The 16,011-nt window shown below is 41.5% G+C and overlaps 1 protein-coding gene across 1 annotated transcript; it reads right to left on the bottom strand.

The window, feature by feature from the left end:
• Positions 1 to 260: 260 nt before the first annotated feature.
• Positions 261 to 15,993, bottom strand: dcaf1 (ddb1 and cul4 associated factor 1). The gene is made up of 25 exons (XM_015015077.1): positions 15,768 to 15,993; positions 14,272 to 14,395; positions 14,090 to 14,166; positions 13,923 to 13,996; positions 13,701 to 13,814; positions 11,993 to 12,130; positions 11,242 to 11,838; positions 10,726 to 10,827; positions 10,482 to 10,640; positions 9,927 to 10,106; positions 9,558 to 9,767; positions 9,274 to 9,443; positions 9,073 to 9,197; positions 8,578 to 8,813; positions 6,932 to 8,016; positions 6,656 to 6,854; positions 5,446 to 5,528; positions 4,937 to 5,021; positions 4,596 to 4,829; positions 3,805 to 3,898; positions 3,270 to 3,374; positions 2,985 to 3,058; positions 2,805 to 2,900; positions 2,425 to 2,716; positions 261 to 1,309 (listed from the first exon to the last, which is right to left on the bottom strand). Exons 2-25 carry the CDS (start codon positions 14,382 to 14,384, stop codon positions 1,254 to 1,256), a joined length of 4,698 nt encoding a protein of 1,565 aa, XP_014870563.1. The 5' UTR covers positions 14,385 to 14,395; positions 15,768 to 15,993; the 3' UTR covers positions 261 to 1,253.
• Positions 15,994 to 16,011: the final 18 nt, after the last annotated feature.

Consider the following 16,011-nt stretch of genomic DNA (forward strand, 5'->3'; position numbering starts at 1 on the left):
TGCACTTTGATATGCAGCAGGACAACACACAGCACCAAGTTCTTCTCAGAATGGCTAAAAATAGGTTTTGAGCCATATGTTGCGTATCTAAACTCAGTTTCTTAAACTCTGACACGTCTTGTTTAATAGCCCAAATTTGGCTAAACTAAAATTAAAACTCCCTGTTCATTAAGACTACTGCAAGTCTTAATGAACTTGCAAGCTTAGACTATTGAAGACAAGTTAAAACATACCAGATAAGTCACATAAGTACACAAAAGAGAAAATTCTGCAACTTTATTTATAGTAAAAATACTTTCGATACATACAATCTGTACAGGAAATCTCAAGAACCTCAAAAAGTCTCCTAATGGAAAATAAAATTAAAAACCAAACTAAAAGCAAAAACATGAGGAAAATATGACTGCACAAAAAGTGTGCATGTGCCAGACTTTTTTTTTTACTTTTTATACACAAAATAACAGATTTTTTCTTTTACTGTAAAAGGAAAAGCAACATTCATTTCTTTTGCTAAATTGTGTAGCAGATTTATTTTAAATGCTCCAGAAAATTAGGAGAACCATTTAAGTTCAGACCAGTCTTTTAATAAAATCAGTCACTGTGCTAAATACTGTTTGGAAACAAATAAAGAAAAATAATATAAAAAAGTGTTTGCATGACAAATGATTTTACTACAGTGTTCACACCATCAAGAGTTCATGTGAAATGGCACTGTTGTGTGTGGCGTGGTACAGATTTGCTGAAAATAAAAGCTGAAGGCAGGACCCTGAAGGTTTGAGGAAAACGTCACGACTTTTTGGTGATTAGTTAAGTCGGCCTGACCAAACAAGCAACCAAGAACAGTCCTAGACTTGTGGATTTCAACGCTTTCATCTATAAACTCTTACCTGTGGCCAAACAGATGTTTACAAAGTGTTGAAGTTCATATGAAATGCTGAGGCTCATCAAAAGCCCATAAAAGTGAGAGCTAATGTTTTCTTTCACCACCTCCTCGCCCAGATCTCATCGCTCACCCTGCAGCTCAAGGTTGTTGTTTTTTTTTTCCCTATAGAAAATTATATCATTTACAAGCATTTCTGTTCTTCCACACACTCACTGTGTCCGGTACAGTTTTAAGCTGGCAGTGCTCCAAGTAGATTACCCGCTGGTTTTCTCTTTTTGGGACTGATCCGTTGCAGATCAAACGTCTGTGAGGAGGAAACCGTGACATCTCCTCTGGATCTCTGCTCTTAAGATGCTGATGGCCCACATCCTCACTCGTTCAGGGATAAGATGATGTCATCCTCAAGGTCAGAGTTGTCCGAGCTGTCTGTTTGTTTGATAGACAAACACAGATTCAGAAATTGGGAATAGAGATTTTCTGCTGAGTAGGTTAGTGGGCGAGGGCAGAAAGTGCCAAAACGGCAAAAAACACGCCAGCTTAGCGAGATGACATCTTGGTTTTTGTTTCCCTCTGCAAATTTTGCTTTACTTTGTTGAGTTTTGGAATAAACTCTTACTAAAACAGGAGTCTTCAGGCTGACCAGAGAGGAATGAAACGACGAGCACTTTAGTTTTCCTCAATTAAAACTTTGCATACATTATTATAAACTAGCCAGAAAAGCCTTTTGAAGTTGGATAGTAAGGTCATTTTAATATTTCCGCAACTATGTTACCCTAAAGTGAGTCCTTTGAGATGAAACCTTAGTGATGCGGGACTATGGCTCTTAAAGTAAATGGCTAATATGTGTAATTCTCCAAAAATCAAGCTTTTTTCCCCTCATTAGCATGAAATACATGGGGGAAATCCTCCAAGCTTATTAATGCTTCTTTCTTGTTGAACCGTTTGCCGCATATGTTGGTTGTAATAGATCTTAATAGCGATGGTTTACAAACTAAGGCTAATTTGTCTAGCAAGATTGGTCATTTTTTCTTACTTCTTGTTAAACCATATAATTCATGGAGGGCCCTCAAGAACCAGAAGGAAGGCTTTTCCTGAAAACGCCTAAATTAATCCAAATTAACTGTCAACCATTACAGCAGCAGCACAGGGATTATAAAGCAGATGCTACTTTTTCAGATTAAGGGAAGAGTAACAGAGTTTCTGCGTTTCGGCGTTTCTGCATCTTCTTTGTTCCGTCAAAATCAAAATCCAATTTAAACATGAAACAAATTAAAAAGGGGATGCACAATTATCCAACATTTCAAAGACAGAGAAACCAAAACAGAAACAATAAAATAAAAATTAAAAGTTGGGAAAAGAAATGGTTTTAAAAGAAACTACAAATAGCAAGAGAAGATGCCCGTCTAATATTCTACGACAAAATCCAAAGAAAAACAGACTTTCGGTATCTATCGATCGTTCCTCGCCGTCGTCCACTTATAAAATCAAAATGAAAAATTAGAACCAGAGATTAGAAACAGTTAACTTTAAAGGTGGCTTACCGTTGTCGCCGTCTAGATCAACATCATTATCGGAGTCATCATCATCATCATCATTGTCGTCGTCATCGTCGTCGTCGTCACCATCTTCGTCGTCGTCATCTCCGCCGTCGCCGTCATCTTCGAGAAGACGCGCCACCTCTTCATCCGAAGGAGAGAACTCGTCGTTCCCATCGTCATCATCTTCGTCCTCACCTCCATTATCGTTCTCCAACTCGCCGATGAGAGGATCCGTGTCGACGTCGTCGTCCGAGTCGTCGTCATCGTCGTCGTCTTCCTCCTGATCATCGTCCTCCTGAAAACACAGAAAGACAAAAGGTCATTTTTCCACTGCGTGAAGAAGCAGAAGAGGTGCTGCTTCAAGATTACAACATAGTTAGAACCTGGTCTTCCTCATCTTCCTCCTCTTCCTCTGCAAGTCGCTGCCGTCCAACTTCATAAAGTCGGCACACGGTGTCGGTGTTCACAGAGTCTTGGTTCTGCAGGACATGAGGATGAGATTTATTTAAATGGTAACTTCTTGAGCTGTTTTATGAATAAAATATGAATCATCAATTATTTACCTCAATCACAGCGAGGTAGCAGTCTTTTGTATCTGTGCAAAGGTCAAATATATTCTTCTTGACATCAATTGTGGCTGAAAAAGAAAAAGAGCATGTAAATCTCCACAAATGTTACAAGAGGGCCAAAATATAAACATTGTACTGCAGTGATTGAGTAAAACCAACAAGTTTCACCAGGAAAACTGCTTGATCATTAAAAAAAAAAACAATTACATTTTTAAAAATTGGGAAAGATCAGCAGATGTTTAAAAAAAAAAGAGAGAGAGAGAGAGAGAGAGATCTTACCGATTGGTTTGTAATCTGTGGCATTGAAGGTCCTAAACGATGAACCAAATGGACTTTTCATTTGCATTTCCATCATATCATCTTCATCATCTGCTTGCAACATTGCTACAAACACAAAGAGCCACAGAGAGCGATGGTAAATAAATGAACAGAGAACACTGGCGAGCCACATTTCTGGCTTCTGAGTGCCTGAAACGGTCAGGCAGCAGTCAGCTCCATCTCTGCATGCCTGCGCCTCTTCCAGTGAGGGGCCGCTATCCTGTGAAAAGGTGCTTATTTTTGATGCCAACATCGAGTAGTCTGCCTACGTGGGTCAGACTTACAAGAGCTTCAAAATGCGCACACACACACACACACACACCTCTATGAGCTCTGTTCACACCTTTCCACAAATACACACAGTCTAGGTTAGCTTGATAATTACCAGACTTTCAAACAGCCTCAACAATTTCACACTTGGACTGGGAGCAGAGTTGTACACTTCATGCCAAACACGCTTTTTGCCCTTCCATCATTAAATAACTCATGAATGTACCTCCGTAAATGACGGTGCCGCTATTGTTGAAGACTATCCTGCACTGGTCCAGAGCAGGAACCGTGTGGAGGAGGTGGAAGGTCCGCAGGTCCCACTGAGACGTGCGGTTAAGAAACATACCGTTTGTCTTCAACTGCGTCTGCTACAAGTTCAGCTACACTAAACAACGATCACGTGCCTCTTTATGTAACCATCTACTGGGAAATAACAGACTCTTAGTGGGATAAATATTTAATGCTAAGCAGTAAAATAAATCCTCATTCATCAACTCATCACTGGAACAGCTTCAGATTCAATTACCAACGGAATTATTTAATGTTGCGTTCACAGCAGTGTCTCCAGTGTAAAGCAGGCAGTTATTGAGATCTGATAATGCTGCAAATCCTGTAATTTTTTATTAAAAAAAAAAAAAAAAAAAAAAGTGTAAATATGTCTTACTGCAGCAGCATATCGTCACAAGGAAAAAATTTTGATTAACCTAACAGAGTGCATTTATTCACAGTGGGAAATGATTCATGTCAAAAAGTACATATTTTTATAAGAATTCATGGGTATCAAAATTTTTAAAGCTCGTTTAATTTAGGATTTTTCCACAGCTTCTTATCAGTATTGATGTATTTTGCCCACAGCGATATTTTTAAAAAAAAGGATCATATATAGGTTAAAGGATCTGAGAAGATCAGCATTTACCATCGTCTGAAAAGTGCATAAATAATAGATATGAGGGGGAGGGAAATTAAATGTGGTTACAAGTTCCACCTCATGCGTGTCATTCAGTGTCTGAAGGATACAATTTCTGTGTTGATGATGACCTCCTGGCCGTTGGGATGAAAAACCCCACTGATGTTCATGTTGAACTTGTCAAACTTGTGGATGGCCTGAGCCGTGCGTACGTCCCACAGCACGCCGTCGTTCAGGACCAGGTCGTCTGTTGGGTTGAAGGTGGCGCAGTTCCTCTTGTAGTTGTTGGCCAGGTCTGGGTTGTTGAGAGTCAGAGTAACCTGACCTGTTTGTATGTCATAAATCTAGGAAAAAGGAACACTTACAGTGAAAATTGACGCTTCAACTTTGTAATGTATGTCGTTATTTTAATATTGTGAGGCTATGTTGATAATACGTGGAATATACATACGCGTGCTACGTGTTCTTTTGTCCCTATGACACGGTCTTGTGAAAGCTTGCTGAACTCCACATAATGGTCACCCAGGAAGGAATGCCTGGATGCAAGGAGAGCAACATTTAATCTAAAACATAAAGAATAAGGCTGAGCACCTAAAAATTAAGTAGTGCCATAAAGTCACTGCAGACTGCAAGAAGTGGTTTATCAGAGTTCAGCCGTTTGAATAAATGAATCCAAGCGAAAGAGTTTCAGGGACTGAAGACGGTAGCTCTCGGGCTGTTAGTGTGCATAATTAAACAACATGTAGTGTGTCTGTTAGCTCCTTTTAACAGAATAAAGCTGCTGTTGCACTGAGTCGAGAGGATCCAGAAATAGAGGAACCAGGATAAAAGAGAGGGAAGTTAATTGCTGACTGACATTAATTATATGGTAATGATTTGGGCAATTTTAAACTCCATGAAAGTGCAAGTTCTTTTTTACAAGGAGCATATTCAACACACGGAGCTGGGAAATAGACTTACTTCATGATGAACACAGATTTCATGCCCCACAGTGCAGAAAGAGGGTAACTCCATGAGGCTGAGGTCAAGAGCAGAGAACCATCCTAAAAAGGGCAAAATATGATCAGATTTCACCGATAATTACTTTTATAGAACAAACGTGTGCATCTCAATAAATAAGAAACTCTTCAAAAGTGTTTTTTTTCCCCCAGTAATTCAATTCAGAAAGTGAAACACATTGAATATCCTTAAAATACAAAGTGGTGCACTTTTAAACATTAACACCAAATTAAAATCCTAAATTCAATTTCTTAAGAAAAATTATATTATTGTAATTTCCAGACTATAATTCATACTTTTCATAGTTTTTATAGTCCTACGATTTATAATTGGGTGTGACTTGCATGTATTTTTTCTTCTTTGTGGAGGCTTTTTTGACCGATGCGTTAAACGTTGATTCACACTGACACACATGGACCAAGGAGTTACTCGCAGGCCGAAAGCAAGATGTCCAGAGCTGGATGAACGGGTCAACAGATGGGTGGGAGGACTGAACTGTCAGGTGGGGCTTATTAATGATGCCCTTGTATCTCTATGCCTTGGTAGTTGCCTAGGAGATGAAAATATATGGCTTTGCAGGTGGGGTTACCGTTTCATGCAACGTAACCTCATTACGTTTGCAAAAAAAAAAGAAAAATCTAATTCCCATAAGCTGGGAGATCAATGGATAAGCTGCTTACAGACCAATGTAGCATTTTTATAGCCAGTCATGATTTTGGGAGCCATGACTTCCACTGGTCCACTGTTTTATCAAGTGCAACGTCAACTTGGTCATCTACCAGGAAACTTTAGGGGAATGCTTGCATGCTTCCTTCTGCTGATAAACTTTCTGAAGATTTGATTTAGTTTTCCAGGAGGTCTTGGCATTTGCCCAAAGTGCTAAAAGTACCAACACAGCTTTAGTGCCATGAGATTCTTTAAGGCCTCAGTAGAGCCACCGGTTGGCTGCAAAAGCAGCTTCAACCATGTACTCAGTCCATACACTGTAAGCCTTATCCAATGTTCTCTAAATTCTTTCATATGCAAGCCATAACTACCAAATTAACAGAAATAAATACTTCAAATATTTCACACTGGATTTTTTTTTCAAGCTGATCTACAAACATCAATTTTTCAATTATATTTTACTTTCTTGAGCTACAGCCGTGTGACATCAGATTTCTCTACAGACCCGTGACGGTTCCAGGTGAGTGATTGCGGAGCTGTGACAGCTGTAGCTAGCTTCCTCCTGGCCTGTAAACACGTTGTAGAGCTTGAGCTGGCCCGTACAGGTCCCGAGCATCAGGAACCGCTCACGAGCTGAGAAGGCACAACACGTGAATCCGCTCTCGTCCTCATCCGCCTCCCTGAACACGGAGATGGGACGGAACCTGCACAAACACAGAAACGGAGAATGTCGAGAACAGACATGGAGGAGGGTCAGCGAGGAAAGAGGAATGACACCAACCTGCTGAATATGAGATGTCTGTCAAAGCATCCTCCGTCCACGCCTCCGTATTTTGGGTATATAACTCTACGAGAATGCCGCGATGTGAAATTGATGGGCGCCTGCCGTCTCTGTTTGGGCTCAGGGCATTGGTGGGGGGTGAAAAGAGAGAAAGGTGGGCAGGTTGCAACAGGGTTTTTACAGCGGGCGTGCTGCTCCCTCAGATACTCTGTGATAATACTGTCCAAGGCAGGAGGAGAAGGTAAGTGTCTGTCAAACTGCTTCTTCATGGCTGGACTCTGGCTGAAAGCCCCATGATCAGACTTCTGTCGAAGCACTCGGTTCTTTTTGCAGTTTATGGCTCCGCACGGCGTCTGCCGATCACGAGAGAAAACAATGCGGCCGATCAACGGCGAGCCGTTGTTACAGTGTGGGGCAGACGTCGACGGTATGGCGCTAGAAGGCGGTCCAGTCGACTGTGATGTGGAGGGGCGCGCTTGTGGATGGTTGGACGGCGCGGTGGATGAGTGTGAGGGATGGCTTCCGTGTCGTGAGCCCACACCGTTGGCCAGCCTTGGGGTGCGGGGGAGCGTAGTAACGGGGGAGGCAGCAGGGGGAGGAGCAACAGCAGGGAAAGAGGAGGCTGAATGTGAACAGTGAGATGAATGTGAAAGGCATGTCATGGGCAGATCTGCCTCTTTGGTGAGTGTGTTTGCTGTGTCGTGCAGGCCTTTGGCCACGAGGTGGTTTCGTATGAGAAGCAGCAGCTCCTTCTCGGGGAAGGTGATCTTGGACTGAGCAACCACGTTGGCCCTCTGCAGCCACGCCAGAGACACATCCGTACCGATCAACAACGGCTTCCCGGAGATCCTTTCCATCAGTTCCGCTGCAAACTTACAGAATTTGACGTGTTCGCTGCGTTTGTCCTGGAGAACGGGCTCCTTCATGAGCTGCTGGATGTGTCCGCTGCTGAACAAAGGCAGCTTGCTGATGATTTGTCTGACAGAGCTGGAGCGAGACAACCCCACCAGAGCTTTGCAGGCAAGAGCTCGGATCTGATCGGCATCTGTAATGGGCATCTTGACAGTCAGCAGGGACAGGAGCACCTAGAGGACAGACACAAAGTGTAAGTTTAAAGAAAATAAAAGGCTTGCAAAGCAAACGGCATGCCTGAAAGTGCTTTCTCATAAGGATACTGCTTAAAGGAGTTAGATAGTAGCAGAAATCATAAGCTTTATCAACACTTAGAAAGGTAGCATGCTCTATATCTGACAGCTCAGAGAACAAACTAATTAAAAGCAAATAAACGCTTTCAATTTTATTGAAGTGTTTATTTGTACCTTCTGCCATATGGGAAATGCAAAGATAATTTATTTAATTAAGCAAATCTTTTTTGTTTTTTTTTTATGCTAATGAGACCCATCAACAGATTTCATTTACTAATTAAGTGACCCCTAATGCAACTGATTACACTGGTTTTTCTTTAGGGGTGTCAGGGTAAAGGGGTACAGCTTTCATATTGTTCTTTAAGTTATTTTGTAATAACTTTGTAATTGTAATGATGCGAATCTGGAAACATCAGATATGTCAATACTTTAACAAACATTTATTCATAAAAAAAAAAAAAAAAAAAAGTAACATAGATGTCAGGTGAGCTTTAAGTGTACCTTGATCCCGTTGTTGGACTGCACAACATTCCACATCTTGGTGAGCACGCTCTCGTTGGCCTTCGTCTGCTGCGGCAGGCGGCGACGGGGAGTCCCCGCGATAAATTTGCCAATGCTGGACATGCGTTTGTCTGGCGCACACACACAGTTGATGACGACCTGGAGAGCCGACTTCTGGATCTCTGCATCGTTCACAAAGACCTCTCCCTCCGCCACAGCCAGGACTATACTCATGCCTAAGACAAAAAAATAAATGTTCATGCACATTGCTACTTTTTTTTTTTTTAAATAAAGAGATTTTTGTTAAAGGGCTAGAGTTGATTTTCTTACTATAATACAAAACACAGTTGCTTAGCAACCAACAGAGTAAGGAAAATCTAAAAGAAAAAAAAAACAAAACTAAGATTACTGGCAACACAAAAGTAAAACTACCCTTTTTGGCAACAAGGTTATAACTAAGCGGCTTAGATTAAATCATCCTCTAGGAAAACTTACCAACAGTAGAAACGGTGGATCCTCCCTCATCCAGCACTGCAACAGGTTCAGACAACAACAGCTGCGTCTTTGGAACGACTGTGAGGATACTCAGGATGTCGAGGGCGTATCGTACTGTATCACTCCTACATCAGCAGAGAGCACAACTCAAGACTCGCGTTCAAATAAGTTTAGCGAACGTTTAACGGGACTCGTCAGTACCTGCCGTAGTAGGTCCTCCAGTCACAAGCGATAGAAATGAGCTGCAGGAGAAGCTGGACACAAGACAGCTTGTGAAAGACCTCTGCTGGTTCCCAGTACAGTCTGAGTGGACCGTATTCGATCAGAAACTCCATCATTTCCACCACCTGTTCACGGGTGTAGCTGACCGCCTGACGAGTGAGGCAAGCACACAGAATGCCAAATCAGAAACCATCTTCACAACTAAAGCAAATAAATGCGAAAAATTATTTTTATTCCGATGCACAAATATATCCTCCGTTTACCTTGTAATATGGTTGTGAGTGAATGGGGGCACCTCCCTCTGTGCGCTGCAGAGACTGCTTCACCTGCTCCACCTTGATTGCCAGATGGGCCTCGAAGTACCTGCGCAGAGCCATGCAGGTGTGCTTGGCTCTCTGCCTGCTGGAGAAAATCTCATCATCGCTCAGCAGCGCTCCCTGGTCCTCCGGATTCAGGATCTCCAATGTGCTGATCTGAAAGCAGTTCATCCATTCCAAACTTTAAATCTATTCAATTTGACATTGTATTGGCTGTTTGGATGTCAATATTTTCGTCACATGACACAGATGAGTAGGTTTACACAGTTACGATGAGGAAAGAGGGGTTTTTTTTTTTTTTTTTTTTTTACTAACCAGATTGACGAGCCGTCTAAGTCCGTCCTGCTTGTCGAAAAGCTCGAGGACGGCCCGGAACGAAAAGGAGATGGAGAAGAACATGGTTGCGTGGCAGCAGCCTGATGCATGCGAGCATTCCAACAGCCACAGCGTGTAACCAACCACATCTGACAAGACGGAGTGGGGCAACATGCACACCTTGAGTGGAGAGAGCACAGTCCTGAATACAAATAAGGACAGCAACAAAAAAAAAATAACACACTGAACTCTGCAATACTGAGTAACGCTGTGCTGTTTGGATCTCTGTAGCATTTATGACATGTATGACCGATATAAGAAAACAATACCAGTTCAAAAACAACAATTTTAACAGCAACCAAAATATAACTACTTTGCGTTTGGCTCCTATCAGCCACAAGAGTATGGCTGCATAGTAAGAAGACATTACTGAGCTTCTCAAAAGCTACCAACTCGCTCTGCCAAAATGCTGCATTGACACAGAAATACTCCAAAATTAAGCTACTTCAATTTGAATCACTTCTGAGTTGCATTGTGTGGTAATCTCCTTCATACCCTTTCCATTGCGTCCTGGTTATAGGCGAGGTAATAGAGGCACAGTGACACTCCTGTAGCAGCCATCGAAGGTCTCGGGATTTCCAGCAATTTCTGAACGCCTCCATGAGCAACAAACTCTGCAGCGAACTTCTTGTGCAATAGTAGCGAAGCCAGATACTGTAAGAAGGGAAACTGCATGAGCTTAAGGAACATCACGCTGTTTGAGTAACAGGAAGAGTCAGAGAAAGAAATTAAGATTTACCTTCAGAGCCTCAAAGGTCAGCTGGACATCATTGGTCTGCTTTAGGTCCATATAGTGCATGAGGAGCTCACGGGCTCCCATCTGCATAAATACTGCCAGAAGCTGCAAACCGTAAAGGAATAAACAGCGACAGTTTACCACACTTTAAAAACGTCCAAAATGATTTTAAACAACATAGAGTTAATTCCTTGAACCTAAACAATTATGTAGCTTAAATTATTTCTTTCATCTGAATTATCAAAGTGGGAGGCTGACACCTACTGGTGACTTTACAGCATGACAGCAATACATTCTCTTGTCTATACAAAATTATTTTTACTAGATTTATATAAAATACTTAATTGCGCTCCACCATAAAGAGTATATGTATTAAAGGTGATTTTGCTTCCATTCATGCATGCAAATATGACCTCACCTTTCAAACACTGATATTTATACGTTAAGTGAAGAAGAACATGATCAAAATAGTTTTGAACAAGCTGTAAAGTCCTATGCTCATATTTGAATGAGACCAACCTCCTGATACTCTCCCAGAGGGGTGAGATACTGCAGAATGAGCCTCTGCTCAATCTCTGGGGTCAAAGGGTCCAGATGGTAGTTGTTGCCAATAACCCAGGGACTCATCTCCGACCAGCTGCTGTTGGAAAGCTCGCTTAAATTCCTTTCTGGTTCTGGCAGAGAGAAATTCAGCTTCTGTTTTGAGGTTCTGGCATTGTCTCTCTCCATCCTCCTCCGCAGGTAGCCGCTGCCATCAGACATGCCCGGGTGTGTCAGTGAACCCGGGGCAGACATGGGCTTCATCATGGTTTTAACAGCTGAGCTGGCACGGCTGCTCGTCCTGTGAGGCGAGCTGAAACGGAACGACAGCTCGTTTTCAGGCTCGGCGCTTGAGAAGGGAACTTCGGCGTCTTCTTGCGGCCCCAGTGCTTCCTTTTCGTCTGCATTTTTACATGGAGAGAAGGGCTTGTCTTCAAAGCCTCCATCAACAGCCTCCTCATCTAAAGGCAGCAAAGGCTCGCCGAGAATCTTCCTGGGGCTGGGTCGTTTGATTTCCCGTTTGTTCTCAGCATCCTTATCCTGAAGCTCACGCAGCCTGTGCAGCATCAAAGGCACCTGTAAAAGTAAAGCACAAATAACAACCAAATGGACCCTTACTAATCCTTATGAACAAACTGTGGGGCAAAATATCATTTGTCTTTCACTATAAACTTCTGAATTATGCATCAATACAAAGTGACATAAGAGACTGGGGACACCCCCTACTGACCAAAACAGAGTTCTCCTCTCTGTAGTTGGCAGCAATGTCCTGGTTCTCCATGGCGCCTGCCAACAGGCCTGTGGCATAGATTCGTAGAGGCTGTTCGGCCTCCTGAGCCCACTTAAAAAGTCTTTCAACGATGCCCTCCTGAAAAAAAAAAAAGACGCACGCAATATGGTGAATAATACATAAACTTAAGAAGATCAACAGAATGAATCAGAGAAAATACAAAGCACTATGTTTGATTGTATATGTGATGTCTGAAGTGTTTTTGTGAAATAACTAAACGGCGATAGAGGAATAGCAGTCCCTCCCGACAGAGGATAGTGGATGACCCTCCATATATTCTCTACACAGAATGCAGCAATCTTGTAGACGACATGAAGCTCATCAAAGCGAGCAGTTTACGAGTCTCCATCAAATTCTTAAACAAAGCTGCTTAAATCAAATACAAACAGCAATAGCTCAAAGTGTTTGTGTATTGGGTGTGTGTAATACATTTTATGTCTGATCCTCTAATGTTTACTGCAGAAAGAGGGGTCAGTGTACAACTCCAAGGTGAAAACAAGGGGAATAGATGGGGGCACATTTATGAAGAATGGCAAAAAAAACAAAAAACTGGATAACCAACATGCCATGATGTTCCTAAAGAACACAGTGGAGTGCTGATTATACAGTTATTTGCTTGTTTTTTTGTTGTTGTTTTTTTTAATCAGTGTTTATTGCAAACTGCTGTGAGGTGAGATGATGTCATCTCTTGCAAGTTTGTGTTGATGTAAAAGTATCAAAATGCACAGGGTACAATCCACAACATAATTTCCTATGGGGACAGTGAATTATATTTTCATTTATTCTAGATTTGATGCAAAAACTAAAAAACAAAGTCTGACATCAGTTTTGTACCAACTTTGATAACCAGCAATTTAAGATAACTTTCTCTAACTAGGTCTCCAATAAACTGAATTAACATTAAGAGGTTGCTTTGATCTCAAGATCACAATCTTTAATTTTTCATAGAAATTCACAAATCTAGACAATAATCAAATCACAATAAATGGAAGAAGTAGTAATGCAAAGCTTTCGGACACTAATATACAGCTAAATTATTTTATATGTCTGCTTTTAAGACTTCTATGTCAATTTATTTTCCTAACTTGTTGAGGTAGTAAGTTAAAAGGAAAAGGGAAATGAAATGCAATGGTTTAACAGTCACAATTCTACAAAATGTAACTTTTCAAGCAAAATAGAGGCAGTAAAATACATTATCCTGGGGTCTGGCAAATCCTGGAATTCAACTAAGAGAGTATAAATTAAAAGAATCAGAAGGGCCAGTACTAAAAATTATTCATAAAATGTATTGACTTTGATTGCTCTCAATCTCACCATCTAAAAATAGGCAAAAACACCCAAAACAGTATAAAAATAAGTACAGGATTGTTTTTCATGAGGTTTTACATTTTCTGGATAGCCGAAATAATCTGAGAAGCGTCAGCGACGCAATCATGAACTGATTAGCAATAACAGCTGCCACAGTATTATGCTACTTCCTGTTTCCAACTGTCAGTTTGATGGAGCAGTAACACAATTAAAAAGACTTGTTGTTAGTTTGAGTGAACTGAAATGTTTAAAAGTTCAGCAAAATATGAAAAAAAATACACCACAAACATACGCATACACAAGCGCACACACACACACAATGAGGGTAGATGTACTTTACCTTTTCTTGAAAGACCACGGCTGTCTCCAGCCCAGGCATGATGTTCTGCAGCAGGCGACAAGCTGCAGCATTTAGAGCAAATTCTCTGCTGGTCATCACATAGCTGTTCACCAACTATTAAAGGAAGCATTTACTTTGTTTTAAATTAACTTCTAACCAAGATACTAAATACAGTTAAATATGGCTCACGAAGATAACTCAAAACTACTGATTAATGCTTACTGTATTCATGAATTCATCATTTTTGAACAAGATCTTCAGAAGATGCCCCAACATGCCTTCTGGATCAGCTCTCCCTAGTGGCCAAGAGAGGTATGTCAAAAATATGCAGAATATTTAAATCCGTGGAGGACTTGCAGTTACGAAATCTGTTTTCCTCTTTCTCATACCAGGATGCCGATCATCAAAAGGGTCAGGGTCCGCTTTGTGGTACTCTTCCGTCTCCTTTTCAACAAGCTCCGAGATTCTAAAGGTCAACAGAAGTCCACCTTAAACACTCTTAAAGACCCTTTAATTCATTCTAACAGTATTACAGCTCATCACATACATCAGACACAAGCCGACTACTTACTTTGTGAGGATGTTGACCAGCTCCTGTGTGTTGCCTTGCTGCTCCCTCTCCCACTGTTCCAGCAGAGCAGTCAGCTCTGCCTTTGAGTCCACGGAGGCAGATGCTGACGCCATGGTGACGCAACCTGCAAGGACAAAATGTGCTCAAAACATGTAAAATACCAGAAATATGTATTTAAAGTGCATTGTACGTTACAGCAGAACAGAGAACAGGAAAGAACTTTATTCCCATGTTATATTCTCTTTGCTGGTTCATTTGGACAAGTTTCCAGGTCATACTGAGATTCCAGGGACTGATGCAAACTTTTTAGAAACAGTCTTCCCTACAACTGATAATTCAGCCTATAGTAAAATTTAAATATTGAGCTAATTTGAGCTACAATGAAAATGCTGATTCTCCTTACTACCCGATGCCCTCAAAACCAGTTACCTTATAACTCTGACTGTAATGGAAAAATCTCACATTAGAACAAATAAAGAAAACACATGGGTTAGTTAATGAGTGGCTAACTAGAGGGAGGTTCAAAGATAACCAGCTCAATGATCTGCGCAAATTACAATGAGAAAAGGTAACCCAGCAGAAAATGTCGGACAAGCTTTCTTGTGGTTGCTGTTCTTTTCACATTTTCAAGAAATACCCTTTCACAGTAGCTCATCTGCTGTGCAACTACCCCTTACTTCAATTTCCAAAAAGGACTGAGATGCCCTTTTTCCGCTTGGCAGTCGAGACACTCTCCACTCTTGGTCTCTGCACTTGTGTTTTTACACGCTTTTTTAAATCTCCTCTCACTTCCTGTTTTTGGTCATGCATGTTGTCCCAGAGCTGAACATTTCTTATCAGGAATTACTGTTTTCACATAACCTGCTCAAAGTTCATCTGCTGTTCTCTAACAGTGATCTTGGTGGAGGTTTCTACTCAGCGCTACTCAATTTGATGCTGAAAACGCGAAGGTTACATAAACACAACAGAACATGTTGACGGTCTCACAGGAAGTTCTGCCAGCTGATGTTTGCAAACCAAAAACAGACGCAGCTGATCCGCTCTTCTGCTGCAGGTGCGGCAGTTCTCTTGGGAACACAACCGTCAAATTTTGTCAATTTCGCCTCTTTTCTTAAAATATCAATTAAGTAAGAACTATACTATACAATAATTATGAAACAACAGTCCGAATGCGTGCCATGTATCTCTGTGTATTGTTTAACGAGGTACTGTTTACTTACAACGCAGCAGGCAGCTGGAAACGCCGCTCACTACTGCGATGTTTGGCTACTTGAAAAGTGGCTAAACAAGAGAGCTAACCTCATTATTGTTACAACCACACTTTCAAATCACAACTTTAGCATTCCGTCACAGCTCTGTGACTCCTCGGAACGTGCAGCTTATTTCACAGAATCTACAGAATATAAGGACCGGTCAAATCTGCCTGCAATGGCACACACACGGCATTACAAGGTACTAGCAAAAACCTGGCTATTTAGCCAGCATGCTAACTTTACCTCGTTTTTCCTCTCTGTTCTTGCTTCGTTTGCAAAGTTACACCGAGACTTAAATCCACCGACACAAGCCCCAACTTAATTATGGTTTGCCGAATCTCAGCGCATCGACAGCCGTCTCTCAGGCACTGCTTTATATATTTTCACTGTAGCTTTGAGTGCACGGTTTGTTAGCATGATAGCGAACACGTTCTTCGCGTCATTTCACAGGCGACTGTCCACCGTTAATGACGAATAGTGATGGGAA

Source organism: Poecilia latipinna, unplaced genomic scaffold (genome assembly GCF_001443285.1).
Source record: "Poecilia latipinna isolate Pla-1442-1.1 unplaced genomic scaffold, P_latipinna-1.0 Scaffold1881, whole genome shotgun sequence".
In the NCBI taxonomy this organism is placed as follows: domain Eukaryota; kingdom Metazoa; phylum Chordata; class Actinopteri; order Cyprinodontiformes; family Poeciliidae; genus Poecilia; species Poecilia latipinna.

What these genes read in the sequence shown, in the direction of transcription:
- dcaf1 (XM_015015077.1), bottom strand. Translation starts at nt 14,384, where the DNA reads ATGGCGTCAGCATCTGCCTCCGTGGACTCAAAGGCAGAGCTGACTGCT. An exon ending in TGGAGGACCTACTACGGCAG is followed by an intron (nt 9,198 to 9,273) that starts GTACTGACGAGT and finishes CTGCTGATGTAG; the next exon opens with GAGTGATACAGTACGATACG. An exon ending in GCTACCTCGCTGTGATTGAG is followed by an intron (nt 2,901 to 2,984) that starts GTAAATAATTGA and finishes CATGTCCTGCAG; the next exon opens with AACCAAGACTCTGTGAACAC.